Below are 21,145 nucleotides of genomic sequence, written 5' to 3'. Positions count from 1 at the left end.
AGCTCCAGTGCTGCTGGTTGCTAAACATTATCGAAGGTCATGAATAAATGCTAAAACAGCAGAAGAACTCTTCTACCACCAGCTCAAGGACTCAGGTCTCATACACACGTGGTATTTCTCATCGGTGTGCACTGGGACCATTCACAGGTTGGCTGGCCATGTTCACACACACTGTTTGCTTATCTTTCCTCTACCTTTGCATTTTCCCCCTTCCCCTCAATCTGTCTGTCCATCATTTTCCCCCTTCCCCTCAATCTGTCTGTCTGTCATCCTCTGCCTTATATAGGATAATTTCAATCAATCAATCAAATGTATTTATAAAGCCCTTTTTACACCAGCAGATGTCACAAAGTGCTGTACAGAAACCCAGCCTAAAACCCCAAACAGAAAGCAATGCAGATGTAGAAGCAGGGTGGCTAGGAAAAAATATCTCGGAAGGCAGGATGCTAGGAAGAAACCTAAAGAGGAACCATGCTCTGAGGGGTGGCCGTTCCTATTCTGGCTGTGCCGGGTGGAGATTATAACATTATACTTGGCCATTTAAGAACAGATTGTTCTTTAAGATGTTCAAACATTCATAGATGACCAGCAGGGTCAAATAATGATCACAGTGGTTGTAGAGGGTGTAACAGGTGCATACAAACGCCCATCAGTAACCTTTGTTTTGCCAACGCAATAAGCTACAGTCACAAATACACTGTAAATAGATCAAGACTATGCCCTGAGCCAACCCAGGAAAGCTGGAATATCTAATCAGAATAATTAGGGTCTTCAGTGGACCAATTCAGTTTAGGATGGGGTAAGGACTTCCATTAAACAATGTTGTAGTTTTACTAGCTCAGTTGCCCAAGGCCTGGTGCCTAAAGTGATATTTTTCAGTCTGGTGCCTTTGAATGGAGAACAATAGGCAATATAGACAAATCACACATGGCACCTCTACACAGAGTAGCCTCTGATACAACATTACCCAATAACTTTCCTTGGAATGACCTTTGAGGTCAGACAGTTACTTCATACTAAAGCTGACTCTTCCCACTCTGTGATGTCAATGTTTAACCTCAATGGCTTCTCAAGCTATAGAATGCCCCACCAAGGCTGTTGAGGGTGTGATTGTGTGATTGTGTGTGTCAAATCAAATTTTATTGGTCACATACACATGGTTAGCAGATGTTAATGCGAGTGTAGGGAAATTCTTGTGCTTCTAGTTCCGACAGTACAGTAATATCTAATAAGTAATCTAACAAATTCGCAACAACTACCTTATACCCACAAATGTAAAGGGAATAATAAGAATATATACATATAAATATATGGATGAGCGATGGCCGAATGGCATAGGCAGGATGCAGTAGATGGTATAGAATACAGCATACATATATGAGATGAGTAATGTAGGGTAAGTTAACATTATATAAAGTGGCATTGTTTAAAGTGACTATTGATACATTTATTACATCCAATTATTCATTATTAAAGTGGCTAGAGATTTGAGTCAGTATGTTCGCAGCAGCCACTCATTGTTAGTGACGGCTGTTAAACAGTCTATAGGCCTTGAGATAGAGGCTGTTTTTCAGTCTCTCGGTCCCAGCTTTGATGCTGTCAGTAATTAGAGTGTGTCTGTAATGCTGTCAGTAATTAGAGTGTGTCTGTAATGCTGTCATATACCACTGGCATGGGTGTGTTTATATGTGATTGGGGTTTATGTTCTTTAGAACCAGGGAAACGTTCAAAAGAAGGATAAGGAATTTAACTAAACACCCAACAAAGCAAATCAAATCAGCAGTATTTGCACTTTGACTGACATTATGGTTCCTCTCATTTGCTCAAGCCCTCACTTAGGTACTTATCGTACTGTACTTCTCTCATGGAACAAAAGTACATTCCATGGCTACCAGACATTTTCTTTTACCTTTTATGAAAGACTTCATAAACCACAAATAACACAATATTAATATAGAGGCAATAAAGTCAACTTCCCCCTAGAAGTGCCTCCTTCCTTACACTCTCTAATTAGTGAAAGCATCTCCCTCCCCCTGGTCTCCCTAAACCACCGTACTCTCTACTTTATTCCCCATTCATCCCTCCTTCCCTCTCTCCCTCCCTCCGTCTGTTCTCTAGACAAAGTGGTAGATGGAGATATTTGGAGAATTCCTCAAGCTGACCAAACCAACCCCTTTGGCAGCGGCCCTCTCACTCCCCGTCCTTCTCCCAAATAAGGAGGTACACTTACAGGGGTGAAAAGAGAGAGAAAATAAAAAGATGTGTCATAGAATGAAATAAGAGGACTAGAAGCTCATAGAAAAATCTAGAGAAAAAAAGTCCATATCCTTTTAAGGCTGTGGTTTCCTCCTCCCCTTCTGTCCCCTCCTCCCCTCTTTCTCTCTCACTCGCTTTTTCTCTTGAATGTGGTGAAGTCATTTAAGACAAACGTGTTTGTTCTTTTTAAGCCGGCACTCCCTGAGAGCAGACTCTGTACTCTGTTGTAAAGGAGACGAGAGGAACTATTTTACACCAGCTCACAGAAACACAGGCCCAAAGCCACTTGCACGCATCTGAACAACTAAAGCTGCTCCCAACTAAACACTGTAAGTACATACCTGGCTCCTTCTTAACACATTTGTCTCTTATTCATACTGTTACATTTCCTGGTGTATCAGACATTGTCAAAATGGTGACTAGTACTTTCTCTAGCATGCTTGATAAGTTGCTACTGACAGCGTTCTATAGTTTTGGACAGTCTATTTTAGGATTACATGGATGAGAGAGAGGGCGAAAAGGCTGTAGACATACTCACATGGGGTACACCTTCATCTTTTTATATTCAGCCTCTAAACACACACACACACACACACCAGTGGCGGTCGGTGCCGTACTCAAAATAATAATGAGTATGGCCTTATTTCTATTACAGCATATTGGATGACTGTCATTCATATTCCATTCACCCAGCTCAATGTACCATTGATTCTTTTAGGGTACTACATGATACTAAACTTTTCCCTAATTCCATCACGAGGTTGCTACAACCTAGCTTATGAATTAAAGTTACCAACATACAACAGGTCGAGAGAAAAATTTGAGGTGACAGACATTGACACATTCAATACTGCCTTGTACACTCTGGCCTGCATCTAGCCATTATTCCAACAGTTGCAAACAAGAGTTTCTATTGGACAAATTCAGGTATGTTTATCCTTGTTTTTTTCCGTTTGCTTCCATTTAGAATTTTTTTTCAACAGGATCAGCGGAATGAATACACCCCTTATCACATGTAAGCACAGATCACTTTCATGGCAGCCACGTTGTATTCCTTCTCAAATCTATGCGCGCTCCTCCTCTCACCTTTTCCCCTTCACCTGTGGACTTCAATGAATGTGACCAGGTGAAAAAACCTTTCCAAGACAAACCATCTCATAACTGCTACAGTCATAGCCTTTTAGCTAACATAGCATCCCTCTGTTTGAGCCGGGTGTTTGAGTAGGATAAACTAGCTAGCTGCATATGCCAGCTAAGTAAGTGAAAGTCTCCTTCATTTTTTTCTGCTTCTCCTTCATTTTTGAAGACATTAAGTTGTTCAAAACTGTTCAACCATTGTCTTTCTCTCTCTTTGAGTCAACTACTCACCACATGTTATGCACTGCAGTGCTAGCTAGCTGTAGCTTATGCTTTCAGTACTAGATTCATTCGCTGATCCTTTGATCGGGTGGACAACATGTCAGTTCATGCTGCAAGAGCTCTGATAGGTTGGAGGACGTCCCCTTGAGGACGTCCCCTTGATAATTTCTGTGTAAGTCTATGGAAGGGGTGAGAACCATGAGCCTCCTAGGTTTTGTATTGAAGTCAATGTACCCAGAGGAGGACGGAAGCTAGCTGTCCTCCGGCTACACCACGGTGCTACCCTACAGAGTGCTGTTTTAATCGATTATCTGGTGGTGTGAATATATTTAGCATAGTTTTATCTAAAAATTATAACTTTTAAATGTTTCAATATTATTATTTTTATGAAATTCACTGAGGAAGATGGTCTTCCCTGACTCACACACATCCTGCCCTCTCTCATGCCGTCTCTGCATGGCATGTATCTAATTAATTAATTAATTCCATAATAACAGAATGTTGCGGTGACTCAGATTCTTCACTTTTTTTTCACTTTTAGTACTTACTGCAAAGATTGGTAAAATAATGAAGGTTTGTGCTGTTTGTGCCGTCATTCTGTTACCAAACTTTGCATCTGTTCTACAAGTAAATGTGTTTTTGTAAAATTTTCAGTGGAAATTGTTAAAAGAGGCCTTTGTGCATACAGCTGTATGTTTTGTTTAACTTTGCAAGCATTGGTTTTTGTTTGGCATACATTTTACAGTGAAAAATGTGAGTGTAAGCATCAATTTGTTACCATGGAATTGTCCTCAGTTCATGCGTACAAAAGTCTCTCTTCACTCTGCCCAGAGAGGCTCTATCAGATGGATCCTGTTCACTATCAGATCCTGCATCATCAGATCCTGCTTCTTATCAAGTCCTGCTCTCAGCACTCTCACACACATTCAACTAGCTCGAAGTGTTTAAGGTTCCGAAGTGTTTTCGAAGTGTTTAAGGTTAAGTTTAGGCATTAACTCAGAAATCTTAAGGTTAGGCATTAACTCCGAATGGTTAAGGTAAGCGTTAAGGTTTGGGATAGGCTTAGAACAAAATTCTCAAAACGCCGGATTCAAACTTCCAACCTTTGGAATCAGAAGCAGATGCTGACACCCATCCACCATCCCCTTCCACAACACCCTAGCTAAACCAAAATCTACTTGAAGGTAACAACGCTCACTGTTGCCCCGAGTGGCCGGTTTCCACGTCATCTCCCAACGTCGAATACTGACTTGTATCACGGGAGTCACACTAGCTACACCCCTTTTTAAAACGGGCAGCTCCATGCAAGACAAATGGAATGATATAGGGGCTTTCTTTCTCATGATGTATGTACTGTATCTTTGAGATGGAGAAATGGCTATCTATCTCAACATGCGGTCAGAGAGTGTTGTGTAATACATGGTTCCTCTTCATTCCCTGTCTATCTGCCGGTACCAGACTAGATTAGTGTAGCTGTGGTGTGGGAGTCAAACCTTATATGTGAGGGATGTTTAAGTGTATTCCCTGAAAACACTGTGACATGACATTTACAAGTTGCTTTGGAAACATTGAATGATGGATCTTTTGTGCAGTGACCCGAGTAGCTTTCACACTCTGTTTCACATCCCTGTAATAAAGTCACCTGTAACAGCAATGATTGAGCCATGTTTGAATGAGGACACAGAGCACATATTGGGTAATAGGAGGTACAAATGGCTTTACAGGCTGAGTAAGGGCAGACTGTTGTTTTGAGAAGCCTGGCCTGAGCCTGTAGCAGAGGGCCTTGTCAGGAGCCAACAGCTCTATCCTGCCCCCCTCCTCCCACTCCAAGCATATACAATAGCAGACTATGCTAGCAGCCCTCCTCTCCTTCCTCTTTTCCCTTCCTGGGGAAAAGTGCAGTAAACAGATTTATCAACTCTCAATCACACATGGATGTATTCCGGTTCTTTGACGCAGAACACAGGTTTAACCCAAGGCTTTTCACACAGTTTATAGAACCTGTTAGAAACTTTCTATAAGGTTTGAGTGAGGTTTGGGAGGGTTAGGGGTATCTGTAGTAATCTAACTGCCCCTGCCATTAACCCATAACGGTCCTCATCAGCCAATCAAGAGCCTCCATGTTGAGAAGGCCTGATCCAGCCAGTGATGTGTGCCTGTACTAGTGATGCGTCAATCGCAAACAAACGGTTATTTTTGAACGTCGGTTCCCTGATTTGCATTCTGTTACTACAGCTTTTTGAGGTCCAGATAACGATTATCTGCAGATAACACATTTTTATCCAAACACATTTTTGGAGTGTGTAAAAAGAAATGGCAGGCCATCTAATGATTTGGTCAGGTAAAAATGTATATGAACTCACGTCACGACCTGACATAATGGCAGGCATCTATGTAGGCTTTACATTTGCAGTTTTTTAATGGTTTCAGGTACACGTTTAAGTGCTACTGAACGAAACCCGGTTAGGAGGCAAATTAACGTCTCTTTTTGAACGGAGACAAATGAGCCGGCTCACTGAAAATACTCAGAATGTCCATCACTACTCTGTACTGAGCTGAAGGCGGATCCTCTCTGGGCATGCTACAACAGTGCTCTGAGGCAGATCATCAGATTGAGAAACAGCCCTTCAGATTGGTTAGAGCAGAATCGGGTATTTATGATGATATTTACAAGAGTTGTTGTCGGGCAATTCCATGGTAAGAGAATGACGTGGAGACTTTTCCCTTTAAATGTATGCCAAACAAAAACCATTGATTGCAAAGTTAAACAAACCATACAACTCTATGCAAAATGACTACTTTTAACAATTTCCACAGAAAATCTTACAAAAACACATCTACTCGAAGAACAGTGCGGATGTACAGTTTGGTAACAGAGTGACGGCAAACTCTCCCTCAGTTTTTTATGTGATCACATTTTCCCAAAACTCTGTTAAATATCTACTCTGAATTAAGATTCAAAGATGTCTGCAGACAGAATTGGGTGTCAGCTATGATACGACACCTTGAATTTGAGAAATGCTTGATGACGAGCCCTTCCCAACGATGCAGAGTAAAAAATAAATAAATAAGAGGAATACAATACACAGATTGAAGCTATATACAGGGAGTACCAGTACCAGATCGATGTGCAGGGGTACGAGGTATTTGAGCTAGATATGTACATAAAGTCAAGGTAAAGTGACTAGGCATCAGGATAGATAAGAATAAGGTATTTGAGGTAGATATGTATATGAAGGCAGGGTAAAGTGACTAGGCATCAGGATAGATAATGATAAGGTATTTGAAGTAGATAATGTACATAAAGTCAGGATAAAGTGACTAGGCATCAGGATAGATAAGAATAAGGTATTTGAGGTAGATATGTACATAAAGTCAGGATAAAGTGACTAGGCATCAGGATAGATAAGAATAAGGTATTTGAAGTAGATAATGTACATAAAGTCAGGATAAAGTGACTAGGCATCAGGATAGATAAGAATAAGGTATTTGAGGTAGATATGTACATAAAGTCAGGATAAAGTGACTAGGCATCAGGATAGATAAGAATAAGGTATTTGAGGTAGATATGTATATGAAGGCAGGGTAAAGTGACTAGGCATCAGGATAGATAATGATAAGGTATTTGAGGTAGATATGTACATAAAGTCAGGATAAAGTGACTAGGCATCAGGATAGATAAGAATAAGGTATTTGAGGTAGATATGTACATAAAGTCAGGATAAAGTGACTAGGCATCAGGATAGATAAGAATAAGGTATTTGAGGTAGATATGTACATAAAGTCAGGGTAAAGTGACTAGGCATCAGGATAGATAAGAATAAGGTATTTGAGGTAGATATGTATATGAAGGCAGGGTAAAGTGACTAGGCATCAGGATAGATAAGAATAGGGTATTTGAAGTAGATAATGTACATAAAGGCAGGGTAAAGTGACTAGGCATCAGGATAGATTATTGCAAAACTACCATTCCAGTGTTTTACTTGCTATATTGTATTTACCTTGCCACCAAGGCCTTTTTTTGCCTTTACCTCCCTTCTCACCTCATTTGCTCACATTGTATATAGACTTGTTTATACTTTATTATTGACTGTATGTTTGTTTTACTCCATGTGTAACTCTGTGTTGTTGTATCTGTCGAACTGCTTTGCTTTATCTTGGCCAGGTCGCAATTGTAAATGAGAACTTGTTCTCAACTTGCCTACCTGGTTAAATAAAGGTAAAATAAAAAATAAAAAAATAAATAGATAAGAATAGGGTATTTGAAGTAGATAATGTACATAAAGGCAGGGTAAAGTGACTAGGCATCAGGATAGATAATAATACGAGTAAGAATAAAGAACAGATCAGCAGCAGCATATGATGAGTGTAAAAGTGTGTATGTGTGTGTGTTAGCATGTGTCGGTATTCGTGTCTGTCCGTATGTAGTGTACAGTATGTGAATGTGTGTGGTATTTGTGTGTGAGTGAGTGTGTATACTGTATAGGGTGTATATATAGTCTTGTGAGTGTGCAGTCTTGTGAGTGGGTCACCATTTAATTAACTACAGTGCCTTCCTAAAGTATTCACAATCCTTGACTTTTTCCACATTTTGTTGTGTCACAGCATGAATTTAAAATAGATTACATTGAGATGTTTTTGTCACTGGCCCACATGCAATAATGTTAAAGTATTGTGTTTTTATGTTTTTAATTATGTTTTTAGAAAATGGTTTTAAATTCATTAAAAAGGAAAAGATGAAAGGTCTCGAGTCAATAAATATTCAACCCCTTTGTTATGGCATGTCTAAATAAGCTCAGGAGTATACATTTGCTTAACAAGTCACAGAATAAGTTGCATGGACTCTATGTGCAATAATGGTGTTTAACATGATTGTTGAATGACTACCTCCTCTCTGTACCCCACACATACAATTATATGTAAGGTGCCTCAGTCGAGCAGTGAATTTCAAACACAGATTCAACCACAAAGACCAGGGAGGTTTTCCAATGCCTTGCAAAGAAGGGCACCTATTGGTAGATGGATAAAAAAAACAGACATTGAATATCCTTTTAAGCATGGTGAAGTTATTAATGACACTTTGGATGGTGTATCAATACACCCAGTCCCTAAGATACAGATGTAGAAAGCTCTTAGAGACTTACCCAGAAAGACTCACAGCTGCCAAAAGTGCCTCTTCAAAGTATTGACTCAGGTGTGTGAATATTTATGTAAATGAGATATTTCTGAATTTCATGTTCAATACATTTGGTTTACATCAGGTAAATATAACCAAATATTTCATCTATTATGAAATGGGGCTGTAACACTAGAATGTGGAAAAGGTCAAGGGGTATGAATACTTTCTGAAGGCTCTGTATTTATCATTCTTATGGCTTGGGTTAGAAGCTATCTCTGTTGATCTGAAAGCCGATGCTCCTGTACTGTTTGCTAGACGGTAGCAGCGTGAACAGTATGGCTTAGGTGGCTGAATAAGTACACAAAGGTAGAAACATGTCAAATAATCCGTTGCATGTTTGGGTATTATTCTACACACTGCCTATTATACTAATGAGCTCCGCCCCCAAGCAAGACCCAACCTGGACCAATCATAGACATCTATGTTTCACAAGTTTGGACATCACAGTGCAGCACAGTAGAGTACAGTACAGCACAGCAAAGCATAGTACAGTACACTACAACACAGTCAATTATACTGCACTCTACTCTAGTGTGCTCTACTGTACTGTACTGTCCAAACTTGTGAAACAGATTGGTTCAGATTTGGACTGACCAAATTTTAACTAGCACTACTTTCCAACTTCCAAGGACACCTGGTGTCGGTCGGTGCTGAGAGGGTGATTACAGTGAGGGCTGACTACAGTAAATGGAAAGAGAGGGGGCTCATGGGTAGGTGTCAGTAAGAGCCAGGAGAGGTGATGTTAACTGCAGAAAAGGAAAGAGGGAGCGGTTGTCCAGACTGTTTTCACACTCTTGCTTTGACCACCAGACGACAGAAAGAGACAGAAAACAGTTATGAGCTGAACGTAACAGTATGCCAGTGGAAGGGAGGACAGTAATGAACTTCCCTTGTAGCCATTGAAGTTGCAGTCATTCTGTTACTGATGTTTGATTTGGTAACCGAATGATGTGTTTTAATCACTTAATAAATCCTAAACCAAATGTTATCAGTCAGAACACTAATGATTTAGTAGGTCTACCTATACTTGTTAATTCTGTTTAATTTCATTACCGTCCCCCATCACGAGGGAGAGAAATTAGAAAACATTTTAAATATATCTGGGTTTTTGGTAAAAGAATGACAAGACATTAGGCAATATTTCTGAAACTTACAGAAGGGCAAAAAATTCAGCAAAACTAAATATAATTGTTGGTATTAGTTTTCAGGAGTCTTTACATCAACATTATTGTGCTTAGATGTATTTCTAATACCTTAAAAAAACTATACTAAATGTTTTCTAAGATCACTTTTCCATCTGTTTGACCAGAATTCAAAGCCTTTGCTTATTCCAAATGTTTACATTTAGAAAAATGTACATATATACAATATATATGCCTTAATTTGTAAAAAATATAGACCCTGACCAACCACCCTACTCTTGTTTTTGCCTTCAAGATGTACTATGCAGAAATCGCTCCTCCAATTCCTGGTTGCTAAAATTATAATAGTTAGCCTAATGTCAGTATATGTGACTAAACAAGCAAGTATAGTGTAGAGAATCATTGTACCATCTAAACAGCTGTGAAATATATTTTCCTTAACCGAAAATATTGTATTTTCAGCTGTTTGAAGCTCGTGTACAAAACCAAAAGTAAAAGACGCAAAAATAAACTAGAAAACGGGAAGCATAGAAATAGAGCACATAGAACCAATCTACCGCTTCTTAGACTTGTTTTCAATGAGAATGACAGATCTATAACTCATATCGCCCCAAAAGTTACATATTACAGCTTTAAGTAACCTTTCGTCTTATGTAACCAGACCAAACGTAACATATCATACTAATTTGAGTGTCACATCCTGTTACAAACTCTGGTTGTGACATAACTAGTCGGACAGATAAGAGAACAACAGGACCTTCCTCTGCATCCCATATAACATATGTAGTAATATCCCTACACTGCTCTGCTTTTCTCTGGGTGCGGAGAGACACTGACATGGAACTATTAGCTATTAGCTCTTATAGCTCTGGTCTGGGAGTCATTAGCTACTGGATGACAGCTAGTGAATTAGGATTAGGAAGTAATGCTTTCTCTGTGTTAGAGCTGACCAACATCAATAAATGCTAACAACTGTCACAAACAGTACGGCAGTGCATGCAACCACTCATATTGAGAAACACTTACAAACCTCTTGTGAAAGAATCAAGATAGTTGTGGCCCGGCCAAAACAGAATCATTAACACAATGGATTGCACAAATAAAATGCAAGCATGGCCAATCTGAAATTCTGTCTTGGATTCTATTTTAGACACAATCAATCTTTGTGTGTGTGTGTGTGTGTCTGTCGTTGCTAAGGCCAGAGAGATCATAGAGGATCTCTCACAGATGTTTCTCTCACTCTGCACAAAAACAGGAAGCAGAGCATTGAGGTGCTTAAGGAAGAGAATGTGCTCTCCAGTTTCACTGTAGTCTGGTTTGCCAGTGCCATTTCAAACATCACTTACAAGCTCTGTGAACGAACAGACGTGTACCTGCATGCTACAGTGTCATATTGGGCCTGTCTTCAAATACAACTATGCTCCTACACACACACACTGACATTGACATATGCACTCAAGCAGTGCCTCCACCTCCTTTCCAAACACAGTTTTAAGCCATTATTAAATTGCTTGTCCTTTTCTTTTGCATGTTGATACCCCTATACAGCACAGGAGGTTGGTGGCACCTTAATTGGGGAGGACGTGCTTGTGGTAATGGCTGGAGCGGAATGAGTGGAATGGTATCAAACACGTGGTTTATATTGTATGTGTTCGCCAATTCCATTTGATCCATTCTAGTCATTCTAATGAACCGTCCCCCTCTTAGCAGCCTCCACTGCTATACAGCCACAAGACCTGATTGAATACTATTGTGATAGCATGAATCAATGTGGTTTGATAACTGATACCTGAATGTTTACTTTAGAGGCAAGTGAAGAGGAGAGGGGAGGATGTTGCTGTTAATTCTAGCTGCTCGTGATAATATCTCTTACTAATATCTCATATGTTTTACACACCATGCAGCAACATGAGTCATCCTTTGAACAATGTCCTGTTCAGAGGGGATATTCAGTATGCCTCACTTTGAGACATGCAGTAAGATCATAAGGTAATTGCGGATGTAGACATTTAACCTAACAATCTCATCTAGCTAGCATTATACTCTGTGCATTTACAGACGTTGCATAGTATTGACTGGGGAATAGGGTTTGCCGTTTGCCACAGTGTCCTTTGTTGGGCACTAATACGCAGAATAATCAATACACATATCAGAGTGAGTATGTCTATGAAGGTTAACTGTAAAAACTACCCCAGTGAGAAAGGAAGGAAGTGACAGAGGAGAACCAGCTGGGAGGACTAAGCCAAACAGGATGTAGACAGCAGGGTGTGGCTGGGGAGGACAGGAAGCAGCTAGGAGCCTATGAGAGCAGCAGGCTCACAGAGAGATGACATTAACCTTTGACCCTCAGCTCTGAGCTGTTCAGTGATAGTAATGATTCAAGATACCATCACAGGAGCTGAGACTTTTCGATTCTACAGTCCAAGAATTAGGTATAGATTTGAAGTCTCCATCTTGTGGTCTGTACTATGGCCATGTTTATTTTTTAAATTTAACCAGGTAAAATCAGTTAAGAACAAATCCTTATTCACAATGACGGCCTAACCCAGCCAAACCCTACCCTAACTCAGACGACGCTGGGCCAATTGTGTGCCGCTCTATAGGACTCCCGATCACGTCCGGTTGAGAGACAGCCCAGGATCGAACCAGAGTCTGTGGTGACGCCTCTAGCACTGAGATGCAGTGCCTTAGACCGCTGCGCCACTCTGGAGACCCCACTACTATGTGCCCCCCTAGCATAGTAGTCTTCAAGTTGGTAGGCATTTAGGGTCTCTGTTATAAGTTCTGAACTCCAGATCAGATCAGAGGGCCTGACAAATATATCTGCACACATACACACACACAGACAGAGAAAGAGATCATCAGACTCTGATTACGGACCTATTTGTGTTGGCTCAGGGCCAGTTTTGAGGGTGTCGGCAGGCCAGGGACATGAATGTGAGTCCTGTTCCATCTATTAAGTGTCCCTGTTGAGCCAAGACAAAACCAAAAATAGTTACACTGCTACTGTTACACATATAGACAACCTATCACAGTATTCATGGAATTCTCTATGTGAGGAAGTTGCTCCTCACCTACAGACATTTCTGGTTTATCATATTTACGCAAAGTATATATATTTCTTCAAGTTATTTATTTAAGATCAAGTTGTGTTTTGTGTATGTATTTATTCAGTCAGTCACTTCCACAGTTCTACGTTTACTTGTCCACCATATCAAACCTCTACAGCAAATTGTGGTCATGTGTTTGATCATTTCTTTATTTATAATGGCTAAGCAGTAATGATGTGGCTAACTGACACAGCTGATTTCATCCCTGGTAATTAGGTCACCTGCCATTTAAATAGGTGTGCCCAAATTGTTTTCAGTCGGTTGTATTGTAACCCAGGTGAGCCATGGTTTTAAGCTGCCGATGCATTAGGGGTTTACCTCATTCTGGAAAGCATGGTTAATGGTTTAAAAAAATATATTTTACCTTTCTTTAACTAGGCAAGTCAGTTAAGAACATTCTTATTGTGTTGGAATATGATACCTTTGAACAGTTGTTCAATCTTTAAAGCTGTTTAAGGAGTAATATCTTGTATGATGTATATGTAGGCTGTTCTGTTGTGATTGTTTGGACCCCAGGAAGTAAGCAGCAGCTAATGGGGATCCTAATAAATCTTACCACTATGGGTTAGAGTAAGGCCAATTCTTTTATAGTCTTAGATACTTCGTCTTTACCTTTTATGTTAGCTTCTATGGAATTCAAGTGTATGGAATTGTCAATACTACCTACAACAAAGAGAACGCACCAATGTTTGCCTGCCCTATCTGAAACAATCTCTCTCCTTGCAGGAACAGTCATGGCAAACAAAGGTCCCTCCTACGGTCTGAGCCGTGAGGTGCAGAGTAAGATCGATAAGAAGTATGACCAGGATCTGGAGGAGAGGCTGACCGAGTGGATCATCGCCCAGTGTGGAGCCGGAGTGGGCCAACCCGAGGCAGGCAAGACTGGTTGGCAGAACTGGCTCAAGGACGGATGTGTGAGTGCCTCTTTCTCATACCTTGTGGATGTGGGAGGGGGGGGGGGGGGGTGGAGGTAGCTGTCTGCTTGAATTTGTCTGCCAGTCTTGCACAGGTAGTGAATACCCTCTCCCTGTCTCCCCCTCTCCAGGTGCTGTGTGAGCTGATAAACAGCCTGTCCAGTGGGAACAAGCCCATCAGGAAGATACAGAGCTCAGGCATGGCCTTCAAACAGATGGAGCAGATCTCCCAGTTCCTCAACGCGGCTGAGAAGTACGGCATCACCAAGACCGACATGTTCCAGACAGTCGACCTCTGGGAGGGTATGTACATCCAGCCAGCTGCCGTCAGCTGTACCCTCCCACATTACACCAAATACACATCACTTCTATCCCCAGTTCAACTAGCTGCTCTACAGAGCATTTAAAATACTATTGCTGCTTATTCACCATGTCTAAAGGAGCTACATTCATTGTTTCATAGAATATTCTGCACAGTAGTTGCATTTCCATCTTACTAAAGTGTATTAATGTCTACTGTGTATTCATGTCTGCAGGGAAAGACCTGGCTGCTGTCCAGAGGACCCTGATGGCCCTGGGAAACCTGGCTGTCACCAGGGACGATGGGACTTACCGTGGCGACCCCAACTGGTTCCATAAGTGAGTCAGAACCTCCTTGTCCTGTCATTAAACTGATCTCAAAGGGAAACGTTTGCTTACTTGAACAGTGACTATAAATGTAGTGTGGTGTACATGACGGTTTCTGTCTGCAGGAAATCGATGGAGAACAGACGTGATTTCTCAGAGGACCAGCTGAATGAAGGCAAGAGCGTCATCGGCCTGCAGATGGGCACCAATAAGGGGGCGTCTCAGGCTGGCATGACAGGGTATGGGCGACCCAGGCAGATCCTAAACAACAACCCTTAAAACCATGACAATGCCCTGTCACCCCACACCTCAGTACATTCCTCCCTCTCTGGGCCAGTCACTGAAGACAGAAGCTCTCTAACTCAAACAGGAGAGACTCCAAAAATAAATAAATGTAAGACCAAACTGGACCAAAACAGGGACTATAAAACATACTCCTACACACAAACCTAGTGACCAAAGTCTGTAAAATCATGTTTTATTGAATATGTCGACTAGACATGGCTACATAAGAAAGAAACAGACGTTTCATTTAGATTCTGCTTTTAAAACGGCACTCTGATGGTAGTAAGTCTAAATGTTGGGTTTGTACTGGGAAAGATGCTGTCAATAATAAAGATGTTAGGCCACCTTTCAAGAGCTCTGTAGTTCTTGTATGTTGATTCTGAAATAAAGTTAAGTTTAATTTGAAAAATGCTTCTCATTCTTTACAACGCCTTGATACCAAAGATCTACACTGTATGATGACTATAATGAAATATAAACTCAACATTGTAAAGTTTTGGTCCAATATTTCATGAGCTGAAATAAAGTCTTCCAGAAATTTTACATTTTCAAAGCTTATTTCTCATTTTGTGTACAAATGTTTATAGCACTGTTAGCATTCCTACATTGCCAAGATAATACATCCACCTGACAGGTGTGGCATATAAAGAAGCCTATTAAACAATGATCATTACACAGGTGCACCTTGTGCTGGAGACATGGCACTTTAAAATGTGCAGTTTTGTCACAACACGATGACAGTTTTGAGGGAGTGTGCAACTGTCATGCTGTCCAGCAGCGTTGTTGCCAGAATTTAATAATTTCTATACCATAAGCTGCCTCCAATGCTATTTTTAAAGAATTTGGCAGTCAGACCACGTGTAACCATGCCAGCCCAGGACCTCATCTGGTTTTACCTGTGGGATTGTCTGCAACAAGCCACCTGGACAGGAGTATTTCTGTCTGTAATAATGCCCTTTTGTGGGGAAAAACTCATTCTGATTGGCTGGGCCTCTGCCCTTCATGATTGTGTCCCACTTGTTGATTCTTCACAAAAAAATACAGTTTTATATCTTTATGTTTGAAGCCTGAAATGTGGCAAAAGGTCGCAAAGTTCAAGGGGGCCGAATACTTTCGCAAGGCACTGTATGCAGCATAGTAACATACTTTTCTCTTATCCATATTTTTTGAAACTGCACTAAGGGGCTCGTAAGTAAGCATTTCACTGTAAGGTCTATTCGGCGCAGGTGACTAAAACAATTTGATTGGATAAGGCCTAGTTTAAATGAAATCCAACTCTCTTTGCCATCTAACCCTGCTGCAGCCGGTTGGTCATTACAGGAGAACTCTAGGATCTTTGGCGGGGCCCTTTCTCCACACTCCTGGAGATATAGGTATGTGATAGGGAAAGACTATTACAAAAAAATGAAAATCAGACGAGTATGGTGGGAGGGAGGGAGAGGTATTGGCTGGCTGGATTCTTTAACTGCTGATACTAAGTCTTTCTGACAGGGCACACTAACCCTGACTGCCAGCACACAGATTATTTTCTAACTGACAGTGAGGCAGGGAGAGAGGAAGAGGGACAACAGGAGTGAGGGGAGGGATTCAGTGGAGGAGCATTACCCTTCCCTCTCCTGCCAAGGATTTGTTTATACTGTGTTCAGCCTGAGTGCCGACTAAGCTGTTCAGCATGATGTTAGGAGGAAAGGCCAGGGACAGAGAAAAGGAGGTTGGGAACAGGAAAGGTTAGGTGGGATAAGACCGGGAGAGAAAGAAAGGGAGATGGAAGAGATGGTGAAGAGAGTGAACATGAGGATACTTAGAGCATACATGGTGTCAGATATGGGAGAGTGAATGGATATGTATAAGAGTGATAGCTCTCTACATGGTGTCAGATAGGGAAAGTGAATAGAGATGTATAAGAGTGATAGCTCTCTCTACATGATGTCAGATAGGGAGAGTGAACGGAGATATATAAGAGTGATAGCTCTCTACATGGTGTCAGATAGAGAGAGTGAATGGAGATGTATAAGAGTGATAGCTCTCTAGATGGTGTCAGAGATGGAGAGTGAATAGAGATGTATAAGAGTGATAGCTCTCTCTACATGGTGTCAGATAGGGAGAGTGAACGGAGATGTATAAGAGTGATAGCTCTCTACATGGTGTCAGATAGGGAGAGTGAACGGAGATGTATAAGAGTGATAGCTCTCTACATGGTGTCAGATAGGGAGAGTGAATGGAGATATATAAGAGTGATAGCTCTCTACATGGTGTCAGATAGGGAAAGTGAATAGAGATGTATAAGAGTGATAGCTCTCTCTACATGATGTCAGATAGGGAGAGTGAACGGAGATGTATAAGAGTGATAGCTCTCTACATGGTGTCAGATAGGGTGAGTGAATGGAGATGTATAAGACTGATAGCTCTCTCTACATGGTGTCAGATAGGGAGAGTGAATGGAGATGTATACGGGTGATAGCTCTCTACATGGTGTCAGATAGGGAGAGTGAATAGAGATGTATAAGAGTGATAGCTCTCTACATGGTGTCAGATAGGGAGAGTGAATAGAGATGTATAAGAGTGATAGCTCTCTACATGGTGTCAGATAGGGAGAGTGAATAGAGATGTATACGGGTGATAGCTCTCTACATGGTGTCAGATAGGGTGAGTGAATGGAGATGTATAAGAGTGATAGCTCTCTCTACATGGTGTCAGATAGGGAGAGTGAATGGAGATGTATACGGGTGATAGCTCTCTACATGGTGTCAGATAGGGAGAGTGAATAGAGATGTATAAGAGTGATAGCTCTCTACATGGTGTCAGATAGGGAGAGTGAATAGAGATGTATAAGAGTGATAGCTCTCTACATGGTGTCAGATAGGGTGAGTGAATGGAGATGTATAAGAGTGATAGCTCTCTCTACATGGTGTCAGATAGGGAGAGTGAATGGAGATGTATACGGGTGATAGCTCTCTAGATGGTGTCAGATAGGGAGAGTGAATAGAGATGTATAAGAGTGATAGCTCTCTACATGGTGTCAGATAGGGTGAGTGAATGGAGATGTATAAGAGTGATAGCTCTCTCTACATGGTGTCAGATAGGGAGAGTGAATAGAGATGTATAAGAGTGATAGCTCTCTCTACATGGTGTCAGATAGGGAGAGTGAACGGAGATGTATAAGAGTGATAGCTCTCTACATGGTGTCAGATAGGGAGAGTGAACGGAGATGTATAAGAGTGATAGCTCTCTACATGGTGTCAGATAGGGAGAGTGAATGGAGATATATAAGAGTGATAGCTCTCTACATGGTGTCAGATAGGGAAAGTGAATAGAGATGTATAAGAGTGATAGCTCTCTCTACATGATGTCAGATAGGGAGAGTGAACGGAGATGTATAAGAGTGATAGCTCTCTACATGGTGTCAGATAGGGTGAGTGAATGGAGATGTATAAGAGTGATAGCTCTCTCTACATGGTGTCAGATAGGGAGAGTGAATGGAGATGTATACGGGTGATAGCTCTCTACATGGTGTCAGATAGGGAGAGTGAATAGAGATGTATAAGAGTGATAGCTCTCTACATGGTGTCAGATAGGGAAAGTGAATAAAGATGTATATGGGTGATAGCTCTCTACATGGTGTCAGATAGGGTGAGTGAATGGAGATGTATAAGAGTGATAGCTCTCTCTACATGGTGTCAGATAGGGAGAGTGAATGGAGATGTATACGGGTGATAGCTCTCTACATGGTGTCAGATAGGGAGAGTGAATAGAGATGTATAAGAGTGATAGCTCTCTACATGGTGTCAGATAGGGAGAGTGAATAGAGATGTATAAGAGTGATAGCTCTCTCTACATGGTGTCAGATAGGGAGAGTGAATAGAGAGGTATAAGAGTGATAGCTCTCTCTACATGGTGTCAGATCGGGAGAGTGATTGGAGATGTATAAGAGTGATAGCTCTCTCTACATTGGGGTACAGTGTCTGGAATCAGAGAACATTTCCTAAAAAGGACTGATCACAGCAGGGTACCAGGTACCACCTCTCATTCTTTCGTTCCATTTCTTAGAGATGGCATGTATACACACAGTAACACAGTGTGGGGAATACAGTCTTACCACCTCTGACCAGCTAAACAATATCAGCTAACCTCATATCAACTCTGACCTGGCTGGAGGCACACACACACCAACTGGATCAACTCTCAGTTCAAAAAGAAAGGACATTTTCCTACTGCCCCTATTCTCCAGCCAATCTAAATGAAAGGTTCACAGTGTTCTCAGAGGTTCTAGAAAAGAGGAGGGAATATAGAAGGTGAGATGAGGTACAATGTAGAAAGGGAGGCACAGGAGGTTGCTGGCACTTTACTTGGGGAGGATGGGCTCGTGGTAATGGCTGGAGTGGAATAAGTAGAGTGGTATCACATGGTTTGATACCATTCCATTTGCTCCGTTCCAGATATTATTATGAGCCGTCCTCCCCTCAGCAGCCTCCCCTGAAAGGAGGTGTATGTGTCCCAGAGCTGTGTGCCAAACAGTGGCGTCAACCACATCTGCTAATAATCCATTAATACAATAGCAGTAAAGGACACAGTGTGATCCACTGTAAAACCAATAACCTCTGAATAGCATATGATGCTATGCCCTAGTAGTAGACGAAGAGGTCTATTTTTCCGCCAAAGTACACACACTTTCTCGAACATAAATATGTTTTGACGTGTTTACCATAGAAACAAAGTGAGGCATATAGCGGTGTGACCTATTCCCTCTAGCTGCGGTAGAAAGTAACAGTAGGTGTGACCTATTCCCTCTAGCTGCGGTAGAAAGTAACAGTAGGTGTGACCTATTCCCTCTAGCTGCGGTAGAAAGTAACAGTAGGTGTGACCTATTCCCTCTAGCTGCGGTAGAAAGTAACAGTAGGTGTGACCTATTCCCTCTAGCTGCGGTAGAAAGTAACAGTAGGTGTGACCTATTCCCTCTAGCTGCGGTAGAAAGTAACAGTAGGTGTGAACTAACTGGTGAAGTGAGGTGAGGTGACAGAAAGGATATATGAGATGTTTCGGTTTTCTGTCTGATTGAGAAACACACCAATCATGTCAAATCAAATCAAAATCTATTTTATTTGTCACATGCACCAAATACAACAGGTGTATTTCCTTACCAGGAAATGCTGACTTACAAACCCTTAACCAACAATGCAGTTTTAAGAAAAATACGTGTTAAGTAAAAAATAAGAAATAAAAGTAACAAATAATTAAACAGCAGCAGTAAAATAACAATAGTGGGGCTGTATACAGCTATATACATGTCCTGACTCTTTCTCTGACTGCGGAATGGTGGCAACGTTTTGAAGATTGTGTCGGTTTTCCTGGTTCTCTCTGTGATGTCATCATTATACTGACCTCAACTCTCCCGCCTCACAGTGGGAGGGCAGTGCAGTGTAGAGCCTGGGAAGACATTAGTAGAGGTGGGATGGAGGCGGGGGTCCTGTACAGCTGTAATGAGGTATTATTAGGATTTTAAAAAGGTGGGAAGACTGAAAGTGTATGTGGATAAGACTGTAATTGAAGAGGGAGGGGTCTGGGTGGAGTGTACAAAGTTTATATTATGACCCAGCCAAAGACAGTGTCCACGATATCAGTGTCACTCTCACACACCCTCGCAGCCCATGACATCATCAGACATGGTTTGATCACCAGGGAAACAGCAAACAACAGTAAGCAAAGCAGTCATCTCTTCCTTCCTTCCCTCCTTCCTTCCTTTCTCTGGTGATGACTATCAGCATTTGTTTTTAGCCTATCACAGCAGAACACATATATTACCCGTGGGGTGGGCGGCTTTAGGGTCATTAAATATTGTGTGGATGAAGGGCGGGTAGGTGGCGGGAGAGTTGAATACAGAGAAAACAATACCTTAAAAATCAATAAATGTATAATTCTTGTGCAATTTATATCTGTAAGCCACATTGAGGTTTTTCTTTCATTATTTTAGGCTGTCTGGCATTAGTGCTTGTGCTTAAACTTAAGCTTTAGGGCCTAACCAAAAATATTTATAACTAACTCAATATAGACCAGAGCCTGTCGTTTTCAATGGGAGCAAATTAATCATAGTGGTCAGAACAAGCAAGGAGGTGGGCAGAGCCAAGTACGAGCTAGTGAGATCCTATTTGCGTGTTCTAGCATTTATTTGCATATTTTCATTAGGGAACACATACTCTGTGAAGTGTGCATGTAGTTATTGCACATGCACACTTCACAGAGTATGCCTTCCCTAATGAAAATATGCAATTTGCCCTT

General features: G+C 41.3%; 1 protein-coding gene across 1 annotated transcript; it reads left to right on the top strand.

Annotated features, from left to right (window-relative positions):
* The first annotated feature begins 2,472 nt into the window (after positions 1-2,472).
* LOC110533103 (transgelin-2) lies at positions 2,473-15,415 on the top strand. The gene is made up of 5 exons (XM_036990192.2): positions 2,473-2,585; positions 13,773-13,960; positions 14,092-14,263; positions 14,497-14,599; positions 14,713-15,415. The coding sequence occupies exons 2-5, from the start codon at positions 13,781-13,783 to the stop codon at positions 14,864-14,866; spliced, it is 609 nt and encodes a 202-aa protein (XP_036846087.1). The 5' UTR covers positions 2,473-2,585; positions 13,773-13,780; the 3' UTR covers positions 14,867-15,415.
* Positions 15,416-21,145: the final 5,730 nt, after the last annotated feature.

This window comes from Oncorhynchus mykiss, chromosome 10, assembly GCF_057628025.1.
Source record: "Oncorhynchus mykiss isolate SJ-2025 chromosome 10, ASM5762802v1, whole genome shotgun sequence".
NCBI lineage: Eukaryota > Metazoa > Chordata > Actinopteri > Salmoniformes > Salmonidae > Oncorhynchus > Oncorhynchus mykiss.
This window is presented reverse-complemented; position numbering and strand designations above follow the sequence as displayed.

Bases quoted from the DNA above. Each gene is read 5' to 3' on its own strand.
- LOC110533103 (XM_036990192.2), top strand. From the start codon at position 13,781: ATGGCAAACAAAGGTCCCTCCTACGGTCTGAGCCGTGAGGTGCAGAGT. The intron at 13,961-14,091 runs GTGAGTGCCTCT...CCCCCTCTCCAG, and splicing joins ACTGGCTCAAGGACGGATGT to GTGCTGTGTGAGCTGATAAA. The intron at 14,600-14,712 runs GTGAGTCAGAAC...TTCTGTCTGCAG, and splicing joins GACCCCAACTGGTTCCATAA to GAAATCGATGGAGAACAGAC.